This window comes from Hakea prostrata, chromosome 3, assembly GCF_041222555.1.
Source record: "Hakea prostrata isolate BN-2017 chromosome 3, UWA_Hpros_2, whole genome shotgun sequence".
Taxonomy (NCBI): domain Eukaryota; kingdom Viridiplantae; phylum Streptophyta; class Magnoliopsida; order Proteales; family Proteaceae; genus Hakea; species Hakea prostrata.
In genome coordinates, this window is record NC_142602.1 from 31,734,061 (window position 1) to 31,760,186 (window position 26,126).

At 38.3% G+C, this 26,126-nt stretch overlaps 2 protein-coding genes across 2 annotated transcripts in view; one reads left to right on the forward strand and one right to left on the reverse strand.

Moving 5' to 3' along the window:
- The window catches only part of DEG10 (DegP protease 10), a 40,683-nt gene extending 22,111 nt beyond the window's left edge, over positions 1–18,572 (forward strand). The window contains exons 5-8 of the mRNA XM_089150263.1: positions 3,274–3,401; positions 16,290–16,493; positions 17,241–17,291; positions 17,630–18,572. Of these exons, the coding sequence (XP_089006389.1) occupies positions 3,274–3,401; positions 16,290–16,493; positions 17,241–17,291; positions 17,630–17,875 (629 nt within the window). The 3' untranslated portion in view covers positions 17,876–18,572. The remainder of the gene's footprint in view (positions 1–3,273; positions 3,402–16,289; positions 16,494–17,240; positions 17,292–17,629) is intronic.
- Positions 18,573–18,632: 60 nt separating this feature from the next.
- LOC149022086 (GPI-anchored adhesin-like protein) lies at positions 18,633–26,017 on the reverse strand. The gene is made up of 2 exons (XM_089150262.1): positions 23,896–26,017; positions 18,633–19,327 (listed from the first exon to the last, which is right to left on the reverse strand). The coding sequence occupies exons 1-2, from the start codon at positions 25,963–25,965 to the stop codon at positions 19,322–19,324; spliced, it is 2,076 nt and encodes a 691-aa protein (XP_089006388.1). The 5' UTR covers positions 25,966–26,017; the 3' UTR covers positions 18,633–19,321.
- Between the last annotated feature and the right edge of the window lie 109 nt (positions 26,018–26,126).

Sequence of the window (26,126 nt, forward strand, 5' to 3'; positions counted from 1 at the left end):
TAGACAGGGAACAAATTTTCAGAGTTTGTTGTAGAAATGTTGCAACAGTGCTATAGGATAATTTCCTAGATTTAGCTGACAAAGCATATGTGGCACACATCAAATGAGATCAGCAAAAGTGGCCAGCTGACTGTACACACCGTATGGGTCACTACCTAAAGGATCTCAGCATTGATTTAATAGGAAGATGTTCTAATCCTGTAGTTGACTTTTACCCTAGCACTTAAGGAAAGAAAAGAGGGCATCTTAGAGAAAGGGAGAGCACCAGAGGGGCAAAGTAGGTAGAACGTATAGAAGAAGACTGAGCCAGTAGGAGGAAGTGGTGGTTGGAGATGGTTGGATTATTGTGGAAACATCATCTAACTCTCCATTTGGTTTTATTTTCTGATTTTTATCTTTGCTATTTGTACTCCAAGTCTCCAACAATGGTTGGAATAATCTCTTTGTTATTGAAGTTGAGTAATGATTTCATTTTTATGTTGGGATCATAGAATACCTAATGAGTTTGAATGTTCAGTTTGCTGTAACTTTGCTGTAGTAAGGTTCGTTATCAGAGTGTTCAATATGTATGTTCTCGCTTATTTTCATTTATTGATTAGTCATCTTTGAACGATTATTGTGGTTTTAATTTGCTGAGAGGTTGATTGAAACTCGACTGATGTTGAACAATGCGTGTTGCCTAAATTCTCATGAGGATTGAGTTAATTAGCAAGTAGGATAGAAATGTCTACTTGCCTCACAAAACCTCCATTGGTTAACATGACATCCTTAGTTTAATTCTCCAAAGGAATATGGTTGATTTAAAGTGTGATGGATGCATAAGCACATTGGAAGACTCTTGTGCATGATTTTTTTCTTCTAAGTTCTCTAATTTGTGTTGCTGTATAGTGTTGCTGTGATCCGTAGCCCAAATTTAAGAGAAAGAAAATTGAAGTTCTTCTTATCGCGTGCCTTTAATTTTAGGATTGCTTGTTTATTTCAATTGTCTTTCCTTCAATTAGTTTAATCCAATCACTTTCATTAACTTTGATGTTACTAATATCCTCTTTTACATCGGTAATCAAAGATAGTTTTCTCTTGGGGAATGATACTCTTACTCACACTTTACTACTTGTCTACAACACTTGCACTTGAGTAGCGTCATAAATACCAACAAACTAGTTTTTGGCGTTACTTTATTAATGCTACACAAGTGCATGTGTCACAATCAAGTAACAAAGTGTGTGTAAGAGTATCACTTCCATGGAGAAAATTATCTTTGATTCTCACTGTAGAAGGGGTACTAATTATAGCACAATCTGACAAAATTATTATGAGGTTAACAAACTAATTAAGAAATGACAAATAAAGTAAACTAAAGATCTTAACTACTGAACTAGGGACTAAAATAGGCATTTTGATTATGAGATTTCAAGAGTGTCCTATGGGGAAAGATGCTGTACAAAGAAAGAAGAATGGTTGTTGTAGAAAAGAGGGAGATAGAAGATGATGCAAATCATGACACGGTGTCAAAGGATCCAATTCAGGCGCTAGTTGGGCCGGTTACAAGAGGTGGAGCAAAGAAATTTGATGGAGCACTTAATGGACTGATTCAAGCTAGTTGGGCTCAAGCCAGCTCGTGGAGGCCCATCTAAGGCGTTAACCATGTTTCTTAAGGATGGAATTCCATAATTCAAGCTTTGGAATAATTTATGGAATAATTTATGTGATATTCCCAGCAATATTTTTGTATATCACACAAATTATTCCAAGGCTTGAATTATGAAATTCCATCCTTGAGAAACATGGTCAACACCTTCGATGGCTTGAGCCCAAGCAGCTTGAATTAGTCCATTAAGTGCTTCTTTGAATTTCTTTGCTTGACCTCATATAACCGGCTCAACTGGCGCTTGAATTGGATCCTTTGACACTGTGTCATGATTTACATGAGAAGAGAGATTAGATTTGTTGAAGGGAGAGGCCTCTACCACACAGACACACTCTCGATTCAAATTTCTATGCCATAATTACAAGTAGGAGTTTGGTCCCACATTTATGGGGGAGGGGAAAAAACGAAAAAAAGTCTCTTGAAACCTATAACTCGTAGGCAGCTAGAGTTACCTTGATCATCAAGGAATTTAAAATATTTAACTAATTAGAATTTTTTAAGTGTAAATCTTCCAGATAAGTTTATTCTACTACTTAATAGACCACTCTACTACTTAAATATCTATCCTTTGAACATGCCTTTAGACCCCCTCTCTTGACAGAAAACCCTCCCCCCAACCCCCCCCCCACAACCCCAAAAGAAAAATAAAAAAATAAAAAAATTTGGGTCTTACAATTCAGTCATATGAATGAAATCTAAAGAATGAATTATTTGTTTTCAAATTATGTTAGAATGTGACTGATTCCTGGATGAGACCCGCGTTCAAATCATTGACCAGGATACTATTGTAGAGAGCCTAATTTGATTAACATTCTTATTTGCTTTTTGTGTAAATTATTTTATTATTATTATTATTATTATTTTGGGGTGGGGTTAGGGAGGAAAGGTGATCAAGAAGGGGGTTAGTTGCTCAAGGGAGTTGCTATTACAGTTTCAATCATATTAGTAACTCTTCAAAAGAGTTAAACAAAAAAAGAAAGGGGGGGGGGTCAATATCTGGTAGTGATTTAAGGATCTGTGGTTATCATGTAGAGCATTGTATACTGCATATTTTTTGGTGGAAGGTTTAGCTTTTGAACATGGTCAAGGAAATGATATGATGGTTAACTCCAACCTTCGATTTGTGATGAAGAACTCTGTATCTCTTTATCTTTCTTTTTAATCTATTTATAGTCTGTTCAGTCCATTACCAGTAGGTGAGATATCTGCCTGCATCATGACCCTTCATTGGTTGTCTATTCTTTGTTTCTGGTTTGTTTTGTCTTTTCTTTCAGCAGTTCTATTATTAGGTTTTATCATAAAGCCAACAGCAACGGACGCAAATCTACTAAATGCCCGGTGAAAATTAGTAAATACTAGATGGACCAGATGAAAAAAATTGCCATTTCACTATAGCATTATGCTAACAGGATCCAACTTTTGTAATTCAATAACTTCTTTATTGAAGTTTTCCCTTCTTGCAGTGTAATGCTCTTTGCCATAAAATAAAACTATACTTTCAATTAGCAACTTAGAGATGCAAATGAGGTTAAGAATGGAAAGATCCCCTTTTATGGAAATTATTGAATACTTCACTGTATCCCTTTTTTTTGGAGGATTTACTTATTTCCATATGATGTCTGCAGTTCCTTTCAGAAACAGGGAAAGAATAACCTTCGATCACCTAGTCTCTATGAAGAAACCTAATGAAACAGCAGAAGTTAGAGTACTAAGGGACGGTGTTGGGAAGGAATTCAGCATCACTCTTCGTCCTGTAAGCTTTTTCCTTCATTCCATTTAATTTGTATTCTGCGATACCAACTTTCTGCTGTCATTGTGAGGCTTTGTATCTTCTCCTATAGCTGGAATTGAAAATTCTCATTAGTGTAGGTCTCTCTCTCTCTCTCTCTCTCTGGAATTGGAATTTCTCATTAAGATAGGTCTCATTTAATTATTATTATAATTTATTTGTTAAATAATTTTTTTGGGGGTGGATGATATGCATCTGGGACTTATTGCCGCAAATGAGAGGAGTCTGCTGGTGCTGCCACTCAGATGTTCAACTCAACAAAAAATCTGTCAGATATACTAATAGAGTTTAGGCATAACAACTAACACTTAGTTGATAAAACAGTAAGTATTGTGTGGTACTTCTTTTTCAAAGATAACAAAGTGTGTCTCAACAAGGGTGAGGTATTGTGTATGACAGTTGTTTGGCTAGCGCAATACATTCTATTCTACAGGGAGAAATGACAGAAACTGTGTTCGTTATTTCAACATAATCTCAAACATATGATTGTAAGTCCCATTATGAGGCCAAGGTGGAAGAAATTTCTCAATCTCTTGCATTGCTGTTTGGCATGGAAAGAGGTTCAAGGCAGAATAAGAAATGAATCAAACACAGCCACACAGGGAATACCAATAGTTTTGAAAAAAATTCAAATATGAAAGAAACAATAAATACAGGAAGAAAGATGAATAGCAGATTAAGAAATGGGAATCCAAGGATGTTGAAAGGTTGTGCACAGGACTTATTATCTGATTATTAGTTGTTGACATTGATGAATAATGACCAAACTGATGGGTCATTTTGAAAGAGAACAAAAAATTTCTACTAATCGAGCAATATGACCTTGATTGTGAAGGAAGAATTACAAGAACACATGTGATGGCAATAGCAGTGGTAGAATCATGCATAACAGGAAGCAATCCATTTTGTTTTTCAAAGGTCCTGTAAGTTCACCAAGTCTAATGTTGAGAGATTCATGTAAGGGCTTCTATTTACTTCCCAAAAAGATAGAATAAGGAAAAGCAAATAATGCTCAATCTGCAGGCCACCTGGCCCACTCCAGAGCGCTTCTTGGCTTTATGAACCAGCTTATTGTATTAAAACACATTCAATAAAGTTTCCAAACCCAGTAAACACAACTGGGACCTGGCCAGATTGATCTTATTTTCCTTTGAGGGGTGGCCAGAAGAGCATTTTATTGTGTAACTGTGGAAACCTTGTTGTTGCTGGGTCCTGGAAGTGTGCGGAAAACAGTAATGTATTCTTTCATACGTAGGAACATAGCGTCATATGGCTTTCTCCAGTCAAATAACCAGTCATGCATGACCTCACAGAACCTCATGTTTCCTTTTTCTGGTTATTCTCACATAACTTATGCATCCTGATTGATTATTCTGTTCTTTCTGGATGATGAACCAGACAAGGACTCAATATGTATGATTCATTATTCTTTTGTTGGTAGGGAACCCCTTCTTTCTGATTCAGAAGGCAATGGTGCATATTTTTCTTCTTTTATGGGTAGGTAAACTCTCGACTCTGTTTTAAAAGGCAATGGTGCATATTTTTCATGCACACAGCCTTCAATTCTGAACTACCTAATGGTTTAGCACTACTTTCTCCTAATGTTGATCATTAGACCTTACCATATCTTGCATTAGTGGGAGCCTTATGCACCGGGTAGCTTTTCTTTTCCTCCTAATGTTGATGAGCATGGAGAATTTATTAATAGATTTTATCCCAGTTGTCTATAATTATGGGATTATGCTGTTAGAGAAGAAAGTTTACTCCTAGCAAAATAATTTGTTTGGCAGATCTCTTTTCAAGTCCCCTCCACTTATGATCTATACAAATACTAGGGGACGTATAACCCTTTCCCATTCAATAAATGATTGTGCATCAGGTCCTACAGACAACAGCCAGCATTGCCTTAGAATTTTCTACAAAAGTACCGTCTTCAGTTAGGGAATTAATGACAGTGAAGGTCTACCCATCCATCAAAGATTCCGTTTTCTCATTGTTTTTGAGATTGGAAATTTCTGCCAGTTCTCAACCGAAGCCCTGTTTGCTTTTCTATCTTTGTGTGAAAATTATTTTGTGACATTCAGTCTAGGTTTAAAGTATTGATATCTGGTATTGTAGCAGTTGGGTGATTTTAAGACTTATATCATATGAGATATGTATTAGGGTGTGCAAAAACACATGGAAATACAGTCTGGAACAAAAAACAACATAAACAAACCACTTATAACAGGTATCATGCCTAAACACTAAGATGAAGAATAATGTACAACCAAGCAAGTGCATTAAGTTGGTATTGTTATAAAAGATTAGGTTTCTTACATGTTGTGACATCTTATTTCCATGAAGAATATTGGATGATGTAAAGGAGGATGCTGTAATGTGTCTTGAAAACCCAAGGTTAAACGCAAGATTTTAGACTCTTGGTTGAAAGTTTATTTACCCATTAGTAAGAGCTGTAGTGAGTCAGTCAGTGCAACTATGTTCATTTTTTTATTTTTTATTTTTTTTTTTTTAATGGAATATATCTGCATGTATTGCTATGTATTGAGCCGTATCAACTGATGGTTATGGATGTGTATTACTAAGCCTACAGAACTCTGTACTGAATGTTCTAATAGATATCGGTCGTACCATGTTGTATCTCTTGGTATGTACCAGTTCATAGTGCTCCCATAAAACACTATACTAAATGTGTCAATGGTATAGAGATGTGTAAGGCACATTGTATCATATTGGTCAAAAAATTTTGATACGATATGATTCATGCCATTATTTTTTGGGTTAAAAAAGAGAAATTGATATGTATCATATGGGTAGCGGTATGTATAGGCCATGGTTGTCAAGGCGGCAAGGCAACTAAAGCGATTGGGTCAAAATTTTTCAATACAACTACTTTCTATAATAAGTTAAACAAACATTCAATAGTCACATTTGTGCAAAAAAAAAAAAAAAAAAAAAAGCATTCAAGAATCATAATTATGAAAAATTATCCAAAAAAGAACAAAAATATAAGTTCATCTCATATATTATATTCATATATGGTTTAGTGGAATTTTTAACCTGACTTTTTTTAAATAAACGAATAATTTTCGAATCAGAATCAGAATTGGATGTCCCTTTTTTCCACTTTTTTTCACTTTTTTTTACCCAACACGATAAATGAATAGATCACATTATTTCGATTTCCAAGTCATTGTCCATTTAATGATTCATTGATTCTCGATTCCGAAATGACTAATTATTAAATTTATATATGGCTTTGTAGAATAAATTTTGATTTAAAAAAATAAATTCAAGAAAAATATTATGTTCAAAATGTCAAAAAAGTGGTTGCTTTAGTATCTAGGTGGCAATAAGATGCACAATGTGACAAAGCAATAGTGCCTAGGTGAAAAGCGGTTAAAAAACTGCACGTCAACTAAGCAGTTCAAAATAAGGCAGTTTCTCTTGCCTCCTAGCCAGACGCTTTGGCAACCATGGTATAGGCCAAATACGATTTGATACTGATGGGGATACTTTAAACCCAAAAGCAATGTTCTAAATCTTGGTTTTGACCAGCCAGAATTTGAGTTTGTCTTGGTTACGACCATGTCTCAGTGGAAACTTGGGATTTCCTCTAGGCTAACGTGAACCTTGGTTTTGAGGCCTCAAATTTTTTTTTTGGTTGAATCTTGTTGTGGTAACTGATTTTGACATTTTGAAGCCAAACCATGCATTAGTTTCTCATAGAGATTGCTCAAATTAATACTTGTGGTTTTGACCTAAGTTTATATTGTTTTTGGACATGGTACCAGATAAGGTCTGACCCAAACATGACTTTCAGGATTTAGATCAGATTTAAGCAATTTTGGATTTTTTTTTGAAAGCCTTTCGGATTGTTATCCAACAAATCCAAGATCACTTAAATCTGATTTAAATGGAGGAGTTATGTTCTGATTTTAGTTTGGTACTTTGGTGTATGCGAATGCTATCAAAATCACTCTAAAAGAAATATTGTTTAGAACCTCGGGTTTAAATATTCCATCATATTAAAATTTATGCATTTTTTAGATTTGTTAAACTAGTATTAGAAAATTGAAAATAGCACCTACCGTCAAGAATCTGGTTTTTGTTCTTAAACTTGGGGTTGAGTTACTTTTCCTTTTAGAAGTTGTTTACTTAACTATTTTTATAGATTGATTTTTTTTTCGGGGGGGGGGGGGCGATACGTCAAACAAAATCATTTACTTAAATGATGTCAGGCATAAAGAAGTGTCTATGACTTAGGGGGACAACTGACACTTCTAGCCAAGTGTCCACCAGTTTCTATAGGGCTAGTCAAACATATATAGGTTTATATTGTTGAAACAATTGAATTCTGGTTGAAAGGATGTGGTTTTAAGGTACGCCCTAACTGGTTGCATGCATGCCCAAATTCATCTGTACCTTGAGTTCTTTTCTGAACAGTCAAATCCAATGAAATTCCTGCTAAAGCAGTTGCGTGAATGTCTCTCATGGAATGCTGTCTATACTTCTACTTCTGGATTATTGTTCTCTTTGAGACAAGTTGTAGGAAGGATCGAATGAGGACTTTAATGAAAATTAATTGTACATTGGCCTCACCATGCTCATCATTTTGGTACTTTCCATAGCTTGGTAGGTCCTACTATCAAAGAATTTAGTAACAATATTTTATATACTCTTGACTTATCTTTTTAGTTTAACAGGATTTTTAAAGAAGAAATTCCTCTAAAACTTTGGAATAAAACCCTTGTAATGCTACCACACACGCAGAAAGGGAATGTTTTTTCCATTATATCTTCAAGATGCAAGTTGATGATGATGATGATGATGATGATGATGATGATGATGATGATGTTGATGTTAAGTCTTCAGATTCCTTTGATATAGATGCAACAACTGATTAAACATGTTGAAGTATATACACTTGGGCTATTTACTGTTCACGACACTTTTCATGTGAACAGTAAAAAAATCTGTTTTACTGTTCATGGTACTGTTCACGTGAACAGTAAAATCTGTGTTACAGTTCACGTGAACCGTATATGGTAGTGATGCTACTCTACTTTCTATTTCTAAATGTTGGAGTCTTGCTACATAAGTTTTGGGAGTTTTTAGAAAGCATAGTTTCTATTTTGGTGGTAGTTTCTATTTTCAGAATTTTCTATTTTAGGAGCTAGGAAGTTACTAAAGTTGTAACTTTTTGTTTCCTTTTTCTAGAGGACAATTACTTGTCTCTCAAGTTGTATTAGATTCATTAGAAGCTATAAATAAAAGGGCTCTGTGATTCTAGACTCTTAAGCAAGAATCACATGCCTCTTCTACTTGTTCTTCATCTCTCTTCTCTTCTTCTTCTTCTTCTCTCTTTTCTTTGTTCTAGTTCAGCTGTTGTTTTAATTATTTAATGCTTGTTTTCTAACAAAACATTATCAGCGTTCCATCTGAAGATGTTAACAATATGTTCATTAATTTGATGAACATCAGTTTTGTTGGTGGACTTATAATGGATCTAGTGTCCAACTCTGGTTTGAAGGGCACATGGAAAATAAAGTCGTCCTTTTTGGCTCCACAATTGTTATGTTCTCTTCTTTCTGGTGCTATCCTCCACCTTGCACGTTCCTCCCTCCCTAGCTCTATTCCTTTAACATTCCCACTGCTCCTGATTATACCCTCCCATCTTCCCTCCCTAATCCCCATGCTAGAGTGGCTTGGGGTTTTCTTTTTGCTCCAGCAAGTGTGCCTTAGTGAAGGTATCTGTCTGCTTGGGCAAAAAAGAAAAAAAGAAAAAAGTTATCTGTTTGCACTACCGTATCTCATTTCCTTCTTGGGAACACTTAAGGATGCCCTCTCCCACCTTCTTTCTGGAAACGGAAGCAAGGAAATGACATAATGTTGTCGTTGGTCACTTCATTAAGAGTAGGCCTGCTTTCAACATTGTCAAAATCTCTCTCTATTCAAACAATGGAAGATGCTTGGATCAGTTGAAACCATGGTGCAAAATTTAGTTGAACCTAGGGATTTCACTCCTTGGCAAAACCACTGAAACCCCAAAATTTCTCCGAAATATCGGCAAAATTTGGGAATGTTTCGGTGGACGTTTCGCTCCCCAGTTTCAGGGGGTATTTGAGGTCATTTTGGGCTGGATTTTTGTTTCTAGCCTAATTTAAGGTCAATAAACACATTGGGAGTGTCATTTGGGCTTAAACCTACTCTAAAGTGGTGTTCTTGATCAGCACATGCTTGGCTGAATGCAGCAAAACTGAAAGTCTGGAACATGAATTTAACTAGTGTAAATATGCACATGATGCAAGAGAAGTGGAGAACCCAGGGATATTCATAAAATTGCAAGAAAAAAGACAACTGAGATTCATTATACAACTAACTATAGAATTAGTCAAATATATATCATGGACAACAAGCACAATTATATAGGGATACGATATGAATGAAGAATAACCTAAGCTATGCTGCTACCTGATGTGCTATGGTGGCTCCACCTCCATCATCTCAATACCAAGGATTGTGTTTTGTTGGATCCATACCCTCTTTGGGGACCAAGTGTGTCGAATTCATCCAATCAGTTTACATAGTCATCCCATGACATGTTTTGTTGATGGTTGTTGAGTTAGTGACAAATTGCACCCTTGTTGCCTACATCATCCATAAGTGCAAGAAAAGTTTAATTTTGAGGGAAATGAGAATAGGGATATGGAAGAGGCTCTGCTAGGTGTGGTGGTGGTAGATCCCATTTGAAGGAAGGACTCCACAACTTAGGATCTCCCCAAGGCCGAGCCCGACCCATAATCACTGAAACTGCCACCAAAAGTGATAGTCGCACCATAATGTCCATAACTGGGAGGGACACCATTAGGCCTATAGCCATAAGCCCTATAAGTAGATGTGGAACCTTTAGAGTCATCCAAGCTCATGGATCCATCATTGTGCCCATAGTGTGAACTCCTGGAAGACATACTTGTACCATCATGTCCATGAGCTGGAGGGGCACATGGGTAGCACTTCAAAAACACATACATAGATATTCCATAATTTTCAAAACCTTTTTACCTATTTTTCCATAATTATTTATATTTTTTTATAAAATATTTTAATAATTTTTGAAAAATAAAATAAAAATTTATTCCGTGGAAAAATATTTCTACTCTGTGAAATTGTAAATCGGCCCATGAAGTTTCATATATGTTTATTCCATTGCCATACAAGACACATCATGGAAAATTTGTGGCATTTCTAGTGTAGGAAAAAAAATTTTTTACACCCAAAAATAAATAAATAAATTACTTTGTGAAAAAAATTCCGACACTGTGAGTTCGTAAATTGGCCCATAGTGTTCAACATTAAATTCATACTCATCTGTTGAAGTATACGTAAATTTGGAGTTTACTGTTCACGTGAACAGTAAAAACAGATTATACTGTTCACGTGAACAGTAAAAACAGCTTTTACTGTTCACGTGAACAGTATTTTGCTGTTATTTTGATTATATTTTCTATTTCTAATGTGAAAATTTTGCTACATAAGTTTTGGGAGTTTTTTAGAAAGCATAGTTTCTATTTTGGTGGTAGTTTCTATTTTCAGAACTTTCTATTTTAGGAGTTAGGTTACTAAAGCTGTAATATTTTGTTTCCTTCTTCTAGAGGACAATTACTTGTCTCTCAAGTTGTATTAGATTCATTAGAAGCTATAAATAAAAGTGCTATGTGATTCTAGACTCTTTAGGTAAGAATCACAGGTCTTTTCTACTAGTTCTTCATCTCTCTTCTCTTCTTCTTCTTCTCTATTTTCTTTGTTCAAGTTCAACTGCTATTTTGATTGTTTAAAGCTTGTTTTCTAACACCATCCAACACCTTTATAACATTCATTTTGTGAAAACAACTTTGGAGAACAGTGGTTACCTGTGAGATGAAGTTATCCAAGAATCAAGCAAAGTGCCACTTGATCGACGTGATGCATGCAATTGCGGGCAAGAATGAAACAAGACCACCCGCACATGTCAAAGATCGATGGAAAGACAACAAGAATCAAAAAACCCAGGAGAGAGAATCTTTGGAAGCAACTCTTGAATTTTCGGCGAAATGAACCAAAAGTTCGCTGAAAACAGTCATATATAGGTGATAAATCGCCAATAAAATGAAGAATTCTCAAATTATCGTCCAACGGTCTGAATGTCAGCGATTTAGCAGCGACATTTGAGAGTGTCAGTTTCACCCCCTAGTTCCTGTCGCTACTTATTGAAACACCAAAATATCACCGAGTTTCGGTGATTTTTCTTACCATGGTTGAAACATACTCTCTTGATAATGTGGTCTTCAGTTTTAGTTTACTACAATGAAGAAGATAAAGCTTGTGCTCTTGAAGGAGGCCCCTGGTATGTTGGGCAGTAAAGCTATTGTTCCCCGTCAGTGGGATAAATTCCTACAACGTGATTGAGTTAGCCTTCGCTTCGTTACCCTTTGGATTTCCCCCTACAGCCACTGCTGCACTTTTGGTTTAAAGAATGCCTTAGCATCATTAGGTTATTTATTCGGAAGCCCCTCTTGTGACAAAATCAGCAAGATTGTGGACATATTTGCCTTTTGCTTGTATTTGTTTGAAGTTCCTGCAGATTCTTCATTCCTTTCCTCCATAACCGTGCTCAACTATGAAGGTTACTCTTTCAAACAGAAAAAATGCTATGATGGCTTCCTTTCCATTGTCTAACCTGTGAGATCCTTGGCATGCTTCCAATCTTCTTAGAAGGGCAACTTAAAGATATGCATAAACACCCCCCCCACACATGTGCCGGCCTTCTTAGTCATTGCATGTGACAGATACGGCTGCCTACACATGATGACGAGGTACAGTAATTGGGAAAATTCCATTCTGTACTCCATAGGAGTCAAACATTGGACCTTTTTGCTCTGATACTTTGTTAGCTACTATTTCACCTAAAAACTTGATTTGTCAGAGAAGAGTAGCTTAAAGGTATACATCAACACCTTGCCTACTCTTTCGGTCCTCAGTTGAAGTCAAACAAGTTTGCACTGTTTAGGATTTGGGCCTATTGCTGTGTAAAAATTCTCTCTTCAAACTTTTATCCATGATTGAAACCTACTGCCTTGTGTATCTCTGAGGTTTCCTAACAGGGGATAAGAGCACATTGTCAGAGAAATGTTGATCGCTTCCTTAAGCGTCTAATTGGTTCTCACTGAAGTCATGAGATAGTTGCTCCTTCTCTATCACTAGTCCATAGCCTTTCTTGGACTGTAGGTCACTACAGTTCTGCTGGCTTACTTGCAGATGAGGTTGCAGTCAATTCTCTTCTCCAAATGCATGGTGCTCTTGCCATCTCCTCAGAAGCTCCACATAGACTTCGATTAGGTGTTATCATCCCTTTCTTCATGTCCCTTCCCAACAACTCCTCTTTCCTCTGTTCCTCTGCACCTCTCACGTTGCCTTTTTCCTTCCTCTGAGGTTCACCTCTCACGTGAATTATCCTACTAAATTGTGTGCTCACCCTGCAGTCCAACTCATCCCCTTTTGTCTCTTTAGGTGGGCCATGCTATCTGTGCTGAATTATCTTTCTGCCTTACATAGATTGCCTTGGTAATGGCCCAACCCGTCTTACTAGTCATGTTGGTTCTTCCCCTTTTGGGGACCCAGTCTTCCTGATTACCCTTGCTCCATTCCAACTATTCACTCCACTTCTGGCCTCTAGCCTTCTGGCCCTTCTTTTGTTGGTGCAGTATTTGACAACAATTCAACCATCCTGTCATTGACCCAAACACCATATGAACTCAATCTTACTGGGCATTCCTGATGTAACCCCAGGGTCTGGGCGAGTCTTCAAGACCCTCTCTAATAGAACCAGCACTACAACTAGGGTTCAGTTCCTTGCTGTTAGATCTGAATCTCAATTAACAATAATTGAATCACACTCAAAAACACCCTGCAATACTTTGTGGCTAGGGCTGGGTTTGATTTCCAAGCCTTAGGTACTGATAGGAGAGGTCTAGGGTTAATTCTAGGATACGGTTATGTTAGAACTAGGTCTGAATTAAACGAAAATATTCTGTTTAAGATGAACTGTAATTTCAGACTTAATCCTACTAGCTTTGGGTTTATTTTGAGGCTCTTGGTTAGGGTTAGGGTCAGGGTTTGGAGAGGAGGTAGAGAAGGTGCAGAAGAAAAGGTAATTCTGAAAGGGTTTGGGGTTTGGTTGAGGGGTTAGGGAGATATTGGAGTTCAAGTGAAATTAGAGTTTAGGGTCCTGGAGGAAGAAGATGAAGTGCAGGGAATTTTCAGACCTAGGGAAAGAAGGTTTAATTGAGAAACTAATAGTAAAACTAGGGCCTTGGGATCATTGTCTGACATGTCGCCTGGTGTCGCCGTGTCGGTGCCTGGTGACACGGGCGACATGTCGCCCGACTTTTCAAGAGCAGTTAAATGGCTAAATCTTCTTCTACAGTGCAGATCATGGGAATTGCCGGCGATGGTGCTCACATCAAAACCCTAGTTCTTCCATTCCCATCGCACCCTTCTACACCACCCGGTGTTGAGAACGCTAAAGAACTTCCCAGTTCTGCCTTCAAAGCTATGATGTCCACCTTGCGTCAGCTTCACGATCCTCTCCTCAACTGGTTCCATTCCCAACCTTCGCTGCCCTCTGCCATTATTTCCGATGCGTTCCTCGGCTAGACTCACAAACTCGCGTCCCAGCTTAACATCCCTCGAATTGTCTTCTCTCCTTCCGCCGCCGCGTTTGTGTCCATCACCAACACCAACTACTTCTGGCAAGAAACACTGTAGAGAGATGATCCAAACTATCCTGATTTCCCCGTCTCATTCCCCGAAATTCCTGGTTCTCTGGTCGACTTTTTGACCATTGGCGATATAATCGGCGATATATCGCTGATTTAATGCTAAAGTCGTGTCACTGGGGGGTTTCGTGTCACCCCCCAGCGACACGTTGAAGTTCGCCGTGTGTCGGCGATATATCGTGACCCACGGTACCATGCTTGGGATAGGTGCAATCCTATAGGAAGACAAAGGCATTGGTTGGATTGGGGATTGTGGAGATTAGAGGGTTGGGGTTTGCCGCTACCGCAAAGAAGAAAGGGGAGCGGAAGGTTTGCATTCCCGGGGGAGGGGGGGGGAGGGGTTGTAAAAGGATGGGATGAGCTGGTGCTGTACTTACTTGAAGGAGGAATCTTACAATCACAGATGGCTGAAGGTGGGATGCTGCTGCAAGCTTGGCGGAATTGAAGAAGAATTGAAACTTGCAGAATTTTGAGAAAGCTCATAACCCTCAAAAACCCAAGTCGTGGGCTTTCTTCCCGATGACTCCAAGTCTGAAATTTTATTCAAATATCCAAAGCTGATTGCTTTCACAGCGGTGGGGGCTTTAAATAGCCTTACACTTGAGGGATTTTAGGACACTAAAAAGAAAGAATTCAACTTGGAGAATCTGATTTGGATTGGTTCTCCCTTTACAACTCAATAACTTAAACAATTAGACTCCTAATCAAAAGCAACTTGCAAAAATAAGCAACCAACTTCCAAAAGGATTCCTACTTGAAAATTGGATTCCAATTGGGGGACTTACTTTAGTCATGGACTCTCACTCCAACAAGGTCTCTATCATAACTCATCAAGGAATGATACAAATTATTATAAGATAAAAGTAGATCTGGGATCCTTGAAAGGATTGGATTTTAACTAGGGAATTCCTCTCTACTTGGGAATCCTATCTGGACTGAGACTCTTCAATAACTTGATCAAAACAAAACCAAACTTAACAAAGTAGATATGGACTCCTGACAGCAGTCTGCAGTTGACTACCTCTACAACGGCTCCAAAAAGAGGAGTAAAACTACCAAAATACCCCTGCACAGAATTTGGCCAGCCCTTTGTGTACCTTTTGGTGTCTGATTTAGGGTTCAAATCTTGATGGATTTTATGTGGGCTGACCTGGTTACATCACTTCCCTTCTTGGTCCAGTTCCTACCAACCATCCTACCAACCATCGGGCTAATACCCTCGTAGCTCTTCTGTTGCCCTTCTTTTTCTTTCAGGCTCTCCTCCCTCCTGTTCAACCCCTTCCCCCCAGTAGCCCTCTGTTGTCCCTTAGGCCTTAAACTCGTTTCATCTCCATTGCTGGTCAGACATAAGCTCACCTCCTTACCTCAGAGGCGGTCTTGCTCACTCAGATTATCCCCTCCCCAGTAATGATAAGATGCTGCATTATGGATACCTGTGTGATGGATTTACCTGCACTTATTGCGGCTTCTCCATTTCTTGGTTTGTCCGCTTTTCTGAAGTATGAAATGACAATTGTAGGTATATCAATGTCATGCTCGGGGTCAACGATTTAGAAGATTAGTATAGATGGAATTTCATTTATGGTCTGTGTAGTTCTCACCCCTCACCTGATGGTGTGTTTATGGCTTAACATTGACTGTTTGCATGCAAAGTGTCATACTGCGTTGAAGGTGTAAAGAGAGGGGTAAGGCACATATTGCATAACGTGAAGATGGGGAAGCCATCCCTGGTCTAGGCGACAACAGTCCAGAGACTTCATCAGTAGACTGTAGAAGAACACTACTTCCTGTAGCGGGGATTAGGTTGTTGAAAATCTTTGCAGTCTTGTCTTTGTTTTGATGTTGGTTGTAGTAGCTGTGGTCTATATGCTTTGTCTTCTCCTTTGATAAAATTTTTGTTGTTACTTGCTAAAGTAGAAAAGCTTTAAATTGCTAGTGACTCAACTAAGCTACTGTATGTAATGGATTTGATCTGTCCCGTCTATTCCGTTCGATTGTTCTTGGTTATTAACATAAAAAGTCTATAATTTTGCAGTTGCAGCCATTGGTTCCTGTTCATCAGTTTGATCAGCTGCCTAGTTATTTCATTTTTGCTGGATTGGTTTTCATTCCATTGACACAGCCTTACCTTCACGAGTATGGAGAAGACTGGTATAATACTTCCCCCCGTCGATTGTGTGAACGTGCATTGAGGGAACTTCCCAAAATGGCTGGTGAACAACTAGTAATCCTTTCTCAGGTACTCTTTTATGCTTATAATTTATTTGTTTAGCAAGCAATGGTTTTCTGCATAGCTCTCCAAGGAAGGTTTCTTGTGCTGCTTAGATATCTATTACGTGGCTTTGGATGGATGCAAATATTGTGAGCAAGTTTGCACTAAGGTCCTTTTTGCTCACATCTCAAATTTTGGCCTGAACAGAGTTAGTCGCATGGCAAAATATAGCTTTGAAAGTCCATGACTGTCAAGTGGGTGCATGCCATTTAAAGGAACAAATGACCAAGGATGCCAATATAGTAAAAGATATTTAATTGAATTAGGTTCTAAGATTTGGCTTGTTACTGATCCCTGACAATGTCCTCTAATTAAGTTGCCATGTCATCCTTCCATGTGGCATGATAAGAAGGGCAGAGGTATGGTGTGCCTTAGTGGGTTGTGCAAAGGTCTTTTTGCCTTGTTTATTTATTTTTTTTTTTTGGGGGGGGGGGTTGTTCATCATAACAACAACGAAAGCAAACAGATCCTTAACCAGCTTAATTGGGCTGGCTACATTAATCCAAATGGAACAAAGGCCGTAAAAATAGTGGTCTAACCAGAAAGACCTTTGTGCTTTGGATTATGTTTGGGTGAGGATTCCTTTGAGCTCAAATCAATAAAATAATTTAAATAAGCAAAGAAAAAAAAGACTTGTTGCTAGCCATTGAGTTTGATAATTATAATTCTTATGTTATCTTGCTATTGATTGTTTATCTTATGATTTATAAACAGCTGCTGATGGATGAAATCAATGCGGGTTATGAACGTCTTGCGGAACTGCAGGTATTACGGTATTTCAGTGTTGCTAGTAGCATATTTTTCAATGGTTGAATTAGTTGAGATGGTATAAATTGAACAAAATAGGATATCATGGAAACAAGCATTAACGTGCAGGGAGATTTGACTTGTCCTATGGGTCTTCTCATTCAAATCTCAACTAGCTAAGACTATTGTGTCATCTAGAATTGGTCGGTCAATTTTGTGCTGCCTTCTTGGTACAATTATTATCATAAAGAGTTGATTCTTGATGAGTTTTTAGTGGCCAACAAAATTAGAATTTTAGTTTGGAGATGGAGATCTTTCTTAAAGATCCAGTTAACATGAACATTTTTGGTGCCCAGGTGAAGAAAGTTAATGGTGTGGAAGTCAAGAATCTGAAACATCTACGACAACTGGTGGACGGTTGTAGTGAAGAGAACTTGAGGATCGATTTGGATGATGAGAGAGTAATTGTTTTGAACCATCAGTTGGCAAAAGTTGCCACTTCCCGGATACTTAAGCGTCACCGAATACCTTCTGCCATGTCAAGTGATCTGATTGACGAACAGAAATTAGAGGTGGAAGCTGATATGGCTAGTGCTAGCTGAGGCTTTTTATCCTTGCCAGTTATGTATTCTTTGGTCTAAATTCTCCTGCAACAAATGCTACATAAGCATTAGCCAATTCTTTCATGGTCATTGATTTAGTTCATGCTAAAAGTTCAGGATGAATGCATTTGGAGGACTTTACCCACCCCTGATAGAGCTCAAAATAGTGGATTTGTCCACATTATATATACTATCAGAACACCAGAAGATGATTCTGATATACTTGCATGCTTGCTGAGGCACAAGGACGTCTTTGAAAATGAGAAAGATGTATTTGTTAAGTTTTTAAGTGTCAAAGAAAATGTTGGCATCCACGTCTTTCCCATTTGATAATAATCTTCCTGGGACGTATCAGATCTTGTTTTTTTGCCTTCGGTTTTTTGTTTTCTGGGATGAGAAGAGGTAGAAAAGATTTGGCATAAGCCAAACTGTTAGTACTGATGGATGAAGAGATTTCAATGCCATTACAACGGGGCTAGAGGTTGCGTTATCTAATGAACTGACATCGCCTATCAAGAATGACTTTAGAAAAGTGGCAAAAATTGTAGATTCCTACCAGTTGTTCGAGTCTTACGGGTTCTCTTGAAAGCTGATGCTCCTTTAGTTTTCATGTCAGCGTCTTTGTAAGTGTCAAGAAACATAAAGGTAATTCAACCAAAAGAAAGGAAAAAATTACTTTCAGGAGTTCAGAAAAAAAAAAGTTTTCTTTTGGTCACAAGGGGAATTCACATAAAGGCTTCCGTGGAAACAAATAGAAAGAGTTGTCTCCAACGAAAGCTAGCAGAGACAGTCACCAAGCCTTAGAGGACTTGAGCTTGAGCTTGAGCTTGCCTATCCCAGCCCAGTCTATAGGGTGTTGGAGCTCAATCAGTTAAGAGAACTTGAGTTTGCTTGTGCCGGCCCAGTCTATAGGGTGCTAGTCCAATGAGAGCTTGAATGGGAGGAAGGCAATCGGAGAAGACAGTGATTCTGTCAATCTGAAGTGATGTAGCCAATTGGATACCATCTCTGATTGTCTTCAATTCCACGGCAGATGCTGAAAAATCAAACCCTGAAACATATTTTGCCATAACGTGGTCTTCATCGACATCTAAGTACATGGAATCCATTCTAAGAAATGATAACCAATCCAGAGTGGGTTCTCACCAGCAAGTGCAAGATGAGGAACCATTATCCAATCTATTGGGGTCTCTGCTAGCTCCATTCATCTGCCTTCTCCTCCATTTGATGATAATGCATTTGGGCACCCCAAAAAATCTGGTTCTTTCTCTGTTTAATCAACATGCCAATCCCTCAGAAGTTTGCAGCTTCACATTGCTTGGTATGATATGGTTTGGAACCCAAACTTGCTCTCAAGCTAATTATGTTTTCACCGGAAAAGCAAAACAATCGTTCTCCAACAGATAAATATGTGAATCATTCTTGAGGCATTGCAAATCGAAGTCTTCAAATCTGAAGGATATGTGGAAAAGGGAGTCTTTATTTAATATTTAGTTCCCCACCATATATAACATAAAAGAAACAAAAGAATTATAAGATAATTCTGGTAAGCCAGTTGTTATCTTGATTTATCAGTGTTCAAAGTATACAATCTATAGAGCCATTGGAACTAAGTCCATAGACTGGGTTCTCTTATCACCTAGTTGGTTCAAAAGGCTTGTTCATTCCACTAGATTGGGAGCAATTTTAGCTTTAATAAGGTAGTTTTCCCCAAGGACCTTAATGTCACCTGTATTGCTAAATGTAATATTTTCTGGGGAGAGAATCAAGCACGCAGTACACGTGAGGATACCAATGAATTTTGGCATTGTATATTTGGAGGCAGCAGAACTGTATCATAAGAGAAGAGAGACAGAGAGAGAGACAAAGGTTGATTGCATACCTTACAGCAATGGCTTAAAGCACCTTTTGCTTATCCTTTAGTTCCCTTTCATTGAAACACCTATCATGTGTAGCTACAACAGTTAGTTATTTATTCCAGAATCAAGAAACATGTGGTTTTAACCAAGCTTCACATGGTATTGGAACCTGATGAAGCCTGATTTTGAGCATCTCTACCTTCAATGTTTCCTGTTCCAGTCATGTTGTTCCCAAGATCATCCTTCTATCGCCCATGTCAACCTCCCATTCTGCTCTGTTCCTAGCGCCCTGGTTTCCACAGTTTCTATCCTACTAGAGGTTTACTGATGATCGGTGACCCGATCCCCAAGGATTCTCCTTTACTCAGTCCTCTGCCCAGCTTCTGCTAATTGAATTGCAAAGAATTGTGGTCTTTTCAGACCACTAAATTAACATTAGGAAGTTTTGCTTCCACAGAATAAGCCTCCATCAATATTGAGTGTATTTTCAAGCAGCATTATAAGCCACGTGTTCTCTATTGACAACCTACACAACAGTGTATACAGCAGCAACATATTCTGATGGCCCAGAAAAAAAAATTGACACAAACATATCACAAAGTTTAACATCCTTAAGCACTGTCTCATTCACATTGTGCAGCAATGCTACTGCATTGGTGGGAGAGAAGATTCAAATAATTGGCTTTCTTTATTACTGTCTGATGTCAATTTCTTTACTAGCAGCTGTGAGAGGTTCCAGAGTGGATGACATATTGTGTTTCAATTCATCAAAAGAGCAAGACAATGCTCTGCCATCAAAAGTAGAGGATTGATAAAGTTTGATATCAAAAGCTGACTCATTTTTAGCCCAAGTAACTTTGTAATGTTCTCTGTCAATCTAGAACAAGAGTTATCTGTGAGATAACACAGGCATGTATCTCCTTCCATTTTAAAACAATTTCAATCCAGTTGACACCATTATTCTGGTCCTAAATATGCGTGGTTGATCTTTTTTGCAAATCCAATATATTGTTCATCATACTCATAGCCAACTTTGCTCATACTCCCTTGCTAGGCTACCAACTCAGTTACGAATCTCAAGCCGAGATCCCGAAAACTCAAGAGACTCAAGCTTGTCAAGATGAGATTTAGATTGAAATATCAAAGATGTACTCATAAATCCAACCAAAATTCAGCACAATTATGGTGGTTTTGGAGCATCTCACCAAAATGATCCATAGTGCCTTAAAAAAGACATACAAAAAAGGAGGGGGAGATTTTTGGTTTATTTTTGCCACATCAATACATAGTACTACAGGGGGACTATCACATCAGTGCAGAAAGATCAATTGCTGCTTCCTCTGGAAGATTTGGCGACATTAAACTATTTCAAGTAAAGTTACTGTTCCCAGAATATGAGAATCACTTGATGTATGGGAGTAAAATCTTCATATGTTAGACATAGCCTTCGATTCCATATCATCTCCCTTCATTCGATCCATCCTTTCATCCCATCCATCACTTGAATCCTCCATAAACATAAACTTTCTAATTTTAATACAATCATTAAGTTCCATCCATTGAAATTGTCTCAAATTCGCAACATCACTTTAGCTCCGGTAGATGGCAATTTGATCCAATTTGAGTCCTTTCCATCAGGTAGTTTGAACCATTGCCATCCCAGGATTGAAATCTCAGTTTCAAGGCTGGTTTCGACCAGCCTCAAAACCAGATGAGGTAGAAATTTCGACTATCTCAGTCGAAACCTGGGAATTTCCCAGGACAACTGGATGGATATACTTTTGGCCCTATTTTCATGGTTTTTTGACTGGGTTTTTGCGTACAACCTATTTAAAGCATAAAGAACACAATAGCACAAATACTTGGCTAAAAAAAGTGTGGTAGTATACTTGCCAGGTTTTGACAAATACAAAGACTAGTAAAAACTGAACAAGTTACATAAGTACTTTAATGTTTCATACAAATACAATAGCCACAAAGTGAATAACCAAAAAGAAACTTCTGCTGACATCTTCACTCAATTCCAAGTTGAGTTCCTTGGTGGATCCATGCCATGAGATGCGTGGTACTGTTAAGATCTGATCTTGCTCCGAATGCTGGACAAAAGACTCCCATGTCATGGTCTTGGTATGGTGTTGGAATATTTATTCAGGAAGTCCAATACTGTGAATCAATAGGTGTCATCGTCAGCATAAGCTAGGTATCCCAACTTAGGGAATTTATTGTTAGGAAATGTATTGTCAGGGAATGGACTACAAGAGGATGATGGCTGAACTCACCCAACTTGATGTGATGGATATCCAAAGATGGAGTCCATAAATGATGCACTTGGTCCCAATTCATCTCCTTGCCGATATGTAGACAAACTACTAGCATCAGCAGATGACCCCCCATATCCAACAACTTGCCCATATACTCCACAAGCACTTCAGCGATGGAGCAAGCAACAAACAAGGTGAACAAAGACAAAGGAGTGATGATTCTTGAGTGAAAAAGAGGTTGAAAGAGGCAAAAATGTGGGAGATCCTTGAAATTTTGACCATTGGCAATTTTGCAAAACTCAACTAAGATTTGGGACTTTTAAATAGGGCTTCGCAGAACTCAGTCAAAACCAAGGGAAATTTTTTTTGCCCCTTGGTTTCATCTTAACTGGGCAAAAACCAGAAATTTCAGTGGTTTCGACTGAAATTTGGACTATGTGGCATCTACTTTTACTAATTTGGTGTTTTGGATCAAAACTCCCAAACCACTCTTCACAATTGGGTCAAATTTTTAACAGTGTTTTGCTATTTCCTTCCATCATTCAGTGGAAGTTTGGTTCAAGTTCTAAAGCCAGTTCAACTAGAATCTGGACATGCTCTTTCTATGCTTAATTTCTAACCTGCACTATTGTGGGTTTTTGGGATAAGTCATTTCTAATTTTAGCTCTGCGTTACACTAGTCATTTGGACAATGTTTTCTTTGGGTAATATAATTTTATTCATCCAAAGAAAAGGTTTTTATTTTTCTTCATGTTTTGTCCTACATTAGTACTGTATTATCCGTCATCCACAGATTCTTCCTAGTCCACCAGTTTAGATGTATCCGTGTAAAACTTGTGAGCATGGCTCAATGACTGGTGATTCACATAGTGAGAGGTCTCCTAGTATATGAGACCATTTATAACGCAGTTGTGGAGGACTACTTTTGTCTCTTCCCGAACACTATTAGTGAGATTCATATGCCATGCAGATAAAGGATATACAAGTCGTCTCCTTCAGACCATCGGTTGATCGAACTATAAAAATAGACCATCAGTGGACTCGACCCAGCACGGCATACTTCATATCCGTAGGCAGTCACATACCATTAGTTATTGTAATGGTGTTGTTGGAAGCTGGCATTTGGGCAACTGTGGTTGTAGGGTGTCTATGACTCTCAAGTATGTTTCACTGTACTTGGGTTGGGTGTAAAAAATATACCTTGTTCACAATTCGTTGCACTTTGTACCTTTTAGTAAAAACTTAAGTCTTCAACTATGTTAAATTATTATTCAATATTATGTGTCTTCATCAATAATTGCATAATTTACTTGTTTTACTTGCCAATTATGTCTCATAGAACTCAAAACAAGAAGTAGAATAGGCAATTTTATGTTGAGAGTTTGAGGCTAACCTGATCTGGACAAATTGAATGGCTAATGATGGACCCTTGAACTATTGACCACCAACCCACACACACAAACACACAAACACAAGAACACTTCCTGAGTGGTGAGCAAAAGTTGTAATTCAAATTCAATTAAGTGCAGTGGTAAAATTAAATAATTGAAGATAAAAATAGACTAGTCTTTCAACAGTGACTTAAATTGCCCAAAAAAAAAAAAAAAGAATCCTTTCTAGCTTAGGTTAGACAGAATGATACGAATCAGATAAAATCATAAAGACGCATTCCAAAAGAATTCCACTTCTCCTGACTCCTGAGAGTAAGGAGTGAAAATACAAAAGATAAATAACAGACATTCCACACAATTCCCCTTCACTTGTTTATAAATGATAAAATATCATACCTCAAATATAACTGTTTGGGGAGACAATTTCTTGATCACCAATCCAAGAACTCTATCTATCCTATTTCAGACAGAACCATAGACAAGAGATTAAAATATGATAAATATCATACCTCAAATAACTTGTTTTTGAAACAAAACCAATCTGAGTCATTTGATGTAATCAGTCCACCTCCGTCGGTGCTTATGGACTCTGCACATGCACTGGATCTTTCAGGAAGGATCTTTACTTTGTCTTCCCTATTAATAGCATTTTCCTCATATGAGGATTCAAGAGGCTTAAGACAATCAATTAATGGTAGGTTTTCTCTAGATGGCTCACTAACTTCATGATTAAGATCAGATTTCATCTGATCATTATCATAACAATTGACAGCTGCTTCTTGTTCTTCATAGGAGAAACCACAGGAGCAATTTGATTCTTCCATCTCAAAGACACGACTGACTAATCCATCTCTCCATGATATCCGCATCTGTGACTGTGAGGCATTCTCAAAGCTGGAACACGAATGGTCCGCAGTCAAGTCATTCAACGGCTTCTGAATTTGGGACCAATCAACAGAATTTAAAGGTGTAACTGGGTGTAAAAAGTGGGCACTCAAAGCAGGCAGTGATGGAACATCAGAAACACCCCACATTGATATTTGGCTTTGGGGAGACAAATGTGTGTTGTGCAAAATATCCACCATCGAATCAAGTTCAGGTTGATGCTCTTGATGATTGTCCCCATCCATCCAAGACAATCCAAACCGTATAATATCTGGGCTAGAGTCTGACTCTGGTGTACACATCGCATTTCCACTCCCCAAAGAGTCCCAGGAGAATGGAGAACTCTTTCTTCCCCTATCATATCGATATTCTTTAACTTCTTGTGATAAACCATCCTTGTGATTAGAAGTAGTAGACCAAGGCACAGGCGTAGATGATGAAGAACAACCATTGGCATGATCAGATGAATGCCTTTTCTGGGAGACAGTTGACATAGGTCCTACAAAGTTTCCATATTTAGGAAACTCAATAGGAGAAACCAAGTGATTCCTCTTCTCTCTACCATAGCCTGTTGTAGCTGTAGCAGTATTCTCACTGTTACTGATGCTACAAGCATCCGAAGAAAATCCATGACGTGACAAAGATGGTGAAGGGGAACTGATTCCCAGCAAGCTCCCAGATTCAGGTGAGCTTTTTATAGAACTAGGCTTGTAATCCTCTCCCTCCTCAACACAGGAGGGAAACAACCACTGCACTGAAGCTTCAGTAGGTACAGGAACCAAAGAAACCCTAGAAATATTGAGATGTCCCGCAACATCACTATGACCAATGCCATCTAAAGCACCATCTTTACAAAGGACAGGCTCCTCTCGGACAGTAAGAAACCCTCTTGGCTTGCATTTCCTCTTGTCAGTCACCCCAGAAAGAACATGACCAGCTCCAAAACAAGTAGGTGTTGAAACCACTGATGACTCATATTGGATTTCCGGAGATATTGAAGCCTGGACCGGAGGTGTTCTATTGGCTGTTCTTGTGTTTTCTTCATCTATAAACTTACCAGGCGTAGAATCCAAACCAGAACCTTGTGCCAACTTATTCACTGGTGTACCTTCTTCCTTCAAATCTACTACAGCTCTCAACAATCTCGAGTCAGAATACTCAGATGTATTAACTCGCTTTTTGTCTTTTAAAGCTTCTTCCTTTAAACATACCCCAGGTATCAATTCAGTGGCACCAGACCTATGGCCCTCCAAATCTGGTGCAGGATTTGGATGTCGACTTGCTCGGAAACAACATTTTTTATTGTTTTGCCACTGATAGAGACAAGAGGATCTCTTGGGTTTTTCTACATTTCCTGAAATGGCTCCACCGCCTCTTGGTCGTTGTTTAACTACGGGTTTGGATCTAAACTGTGAATGACCAGGATTTGGGGCTGATTTAGGGGTTTGGGGGAGATTTTTGTATCTATAAAGAGGGGATTTGGAAGAAGAGTTTGAAAGGACGAAGCTTAAACAACCTCTTGGAGCCTCAATCGGCAGAGAGGAAGTGCTGCTGTTGCTGCTGCTGATGCTATTTAGGTCCTTCAATGGATTCCTAGAACTCGGTTTCTTCTGACGCTCACTCTTCAAATCGAACATTTCCGATCCATGAGAGCTCTTCTTCACGAAATTTGACACTTTACTGACTCTACTCATTTCTTTCTGTCTCTCGCCCCGTGTTCTCTCTGCAAGTGCAATGCCTCCGAGATCTACAAGAACGGGTTTTTGAATGAGAAAGGACAAAATGGACAAATGAGAGATTTGAAACTACTATGAATTGGCCCCTGTCATAGCTTCTTATTACGAAAAATGCCATC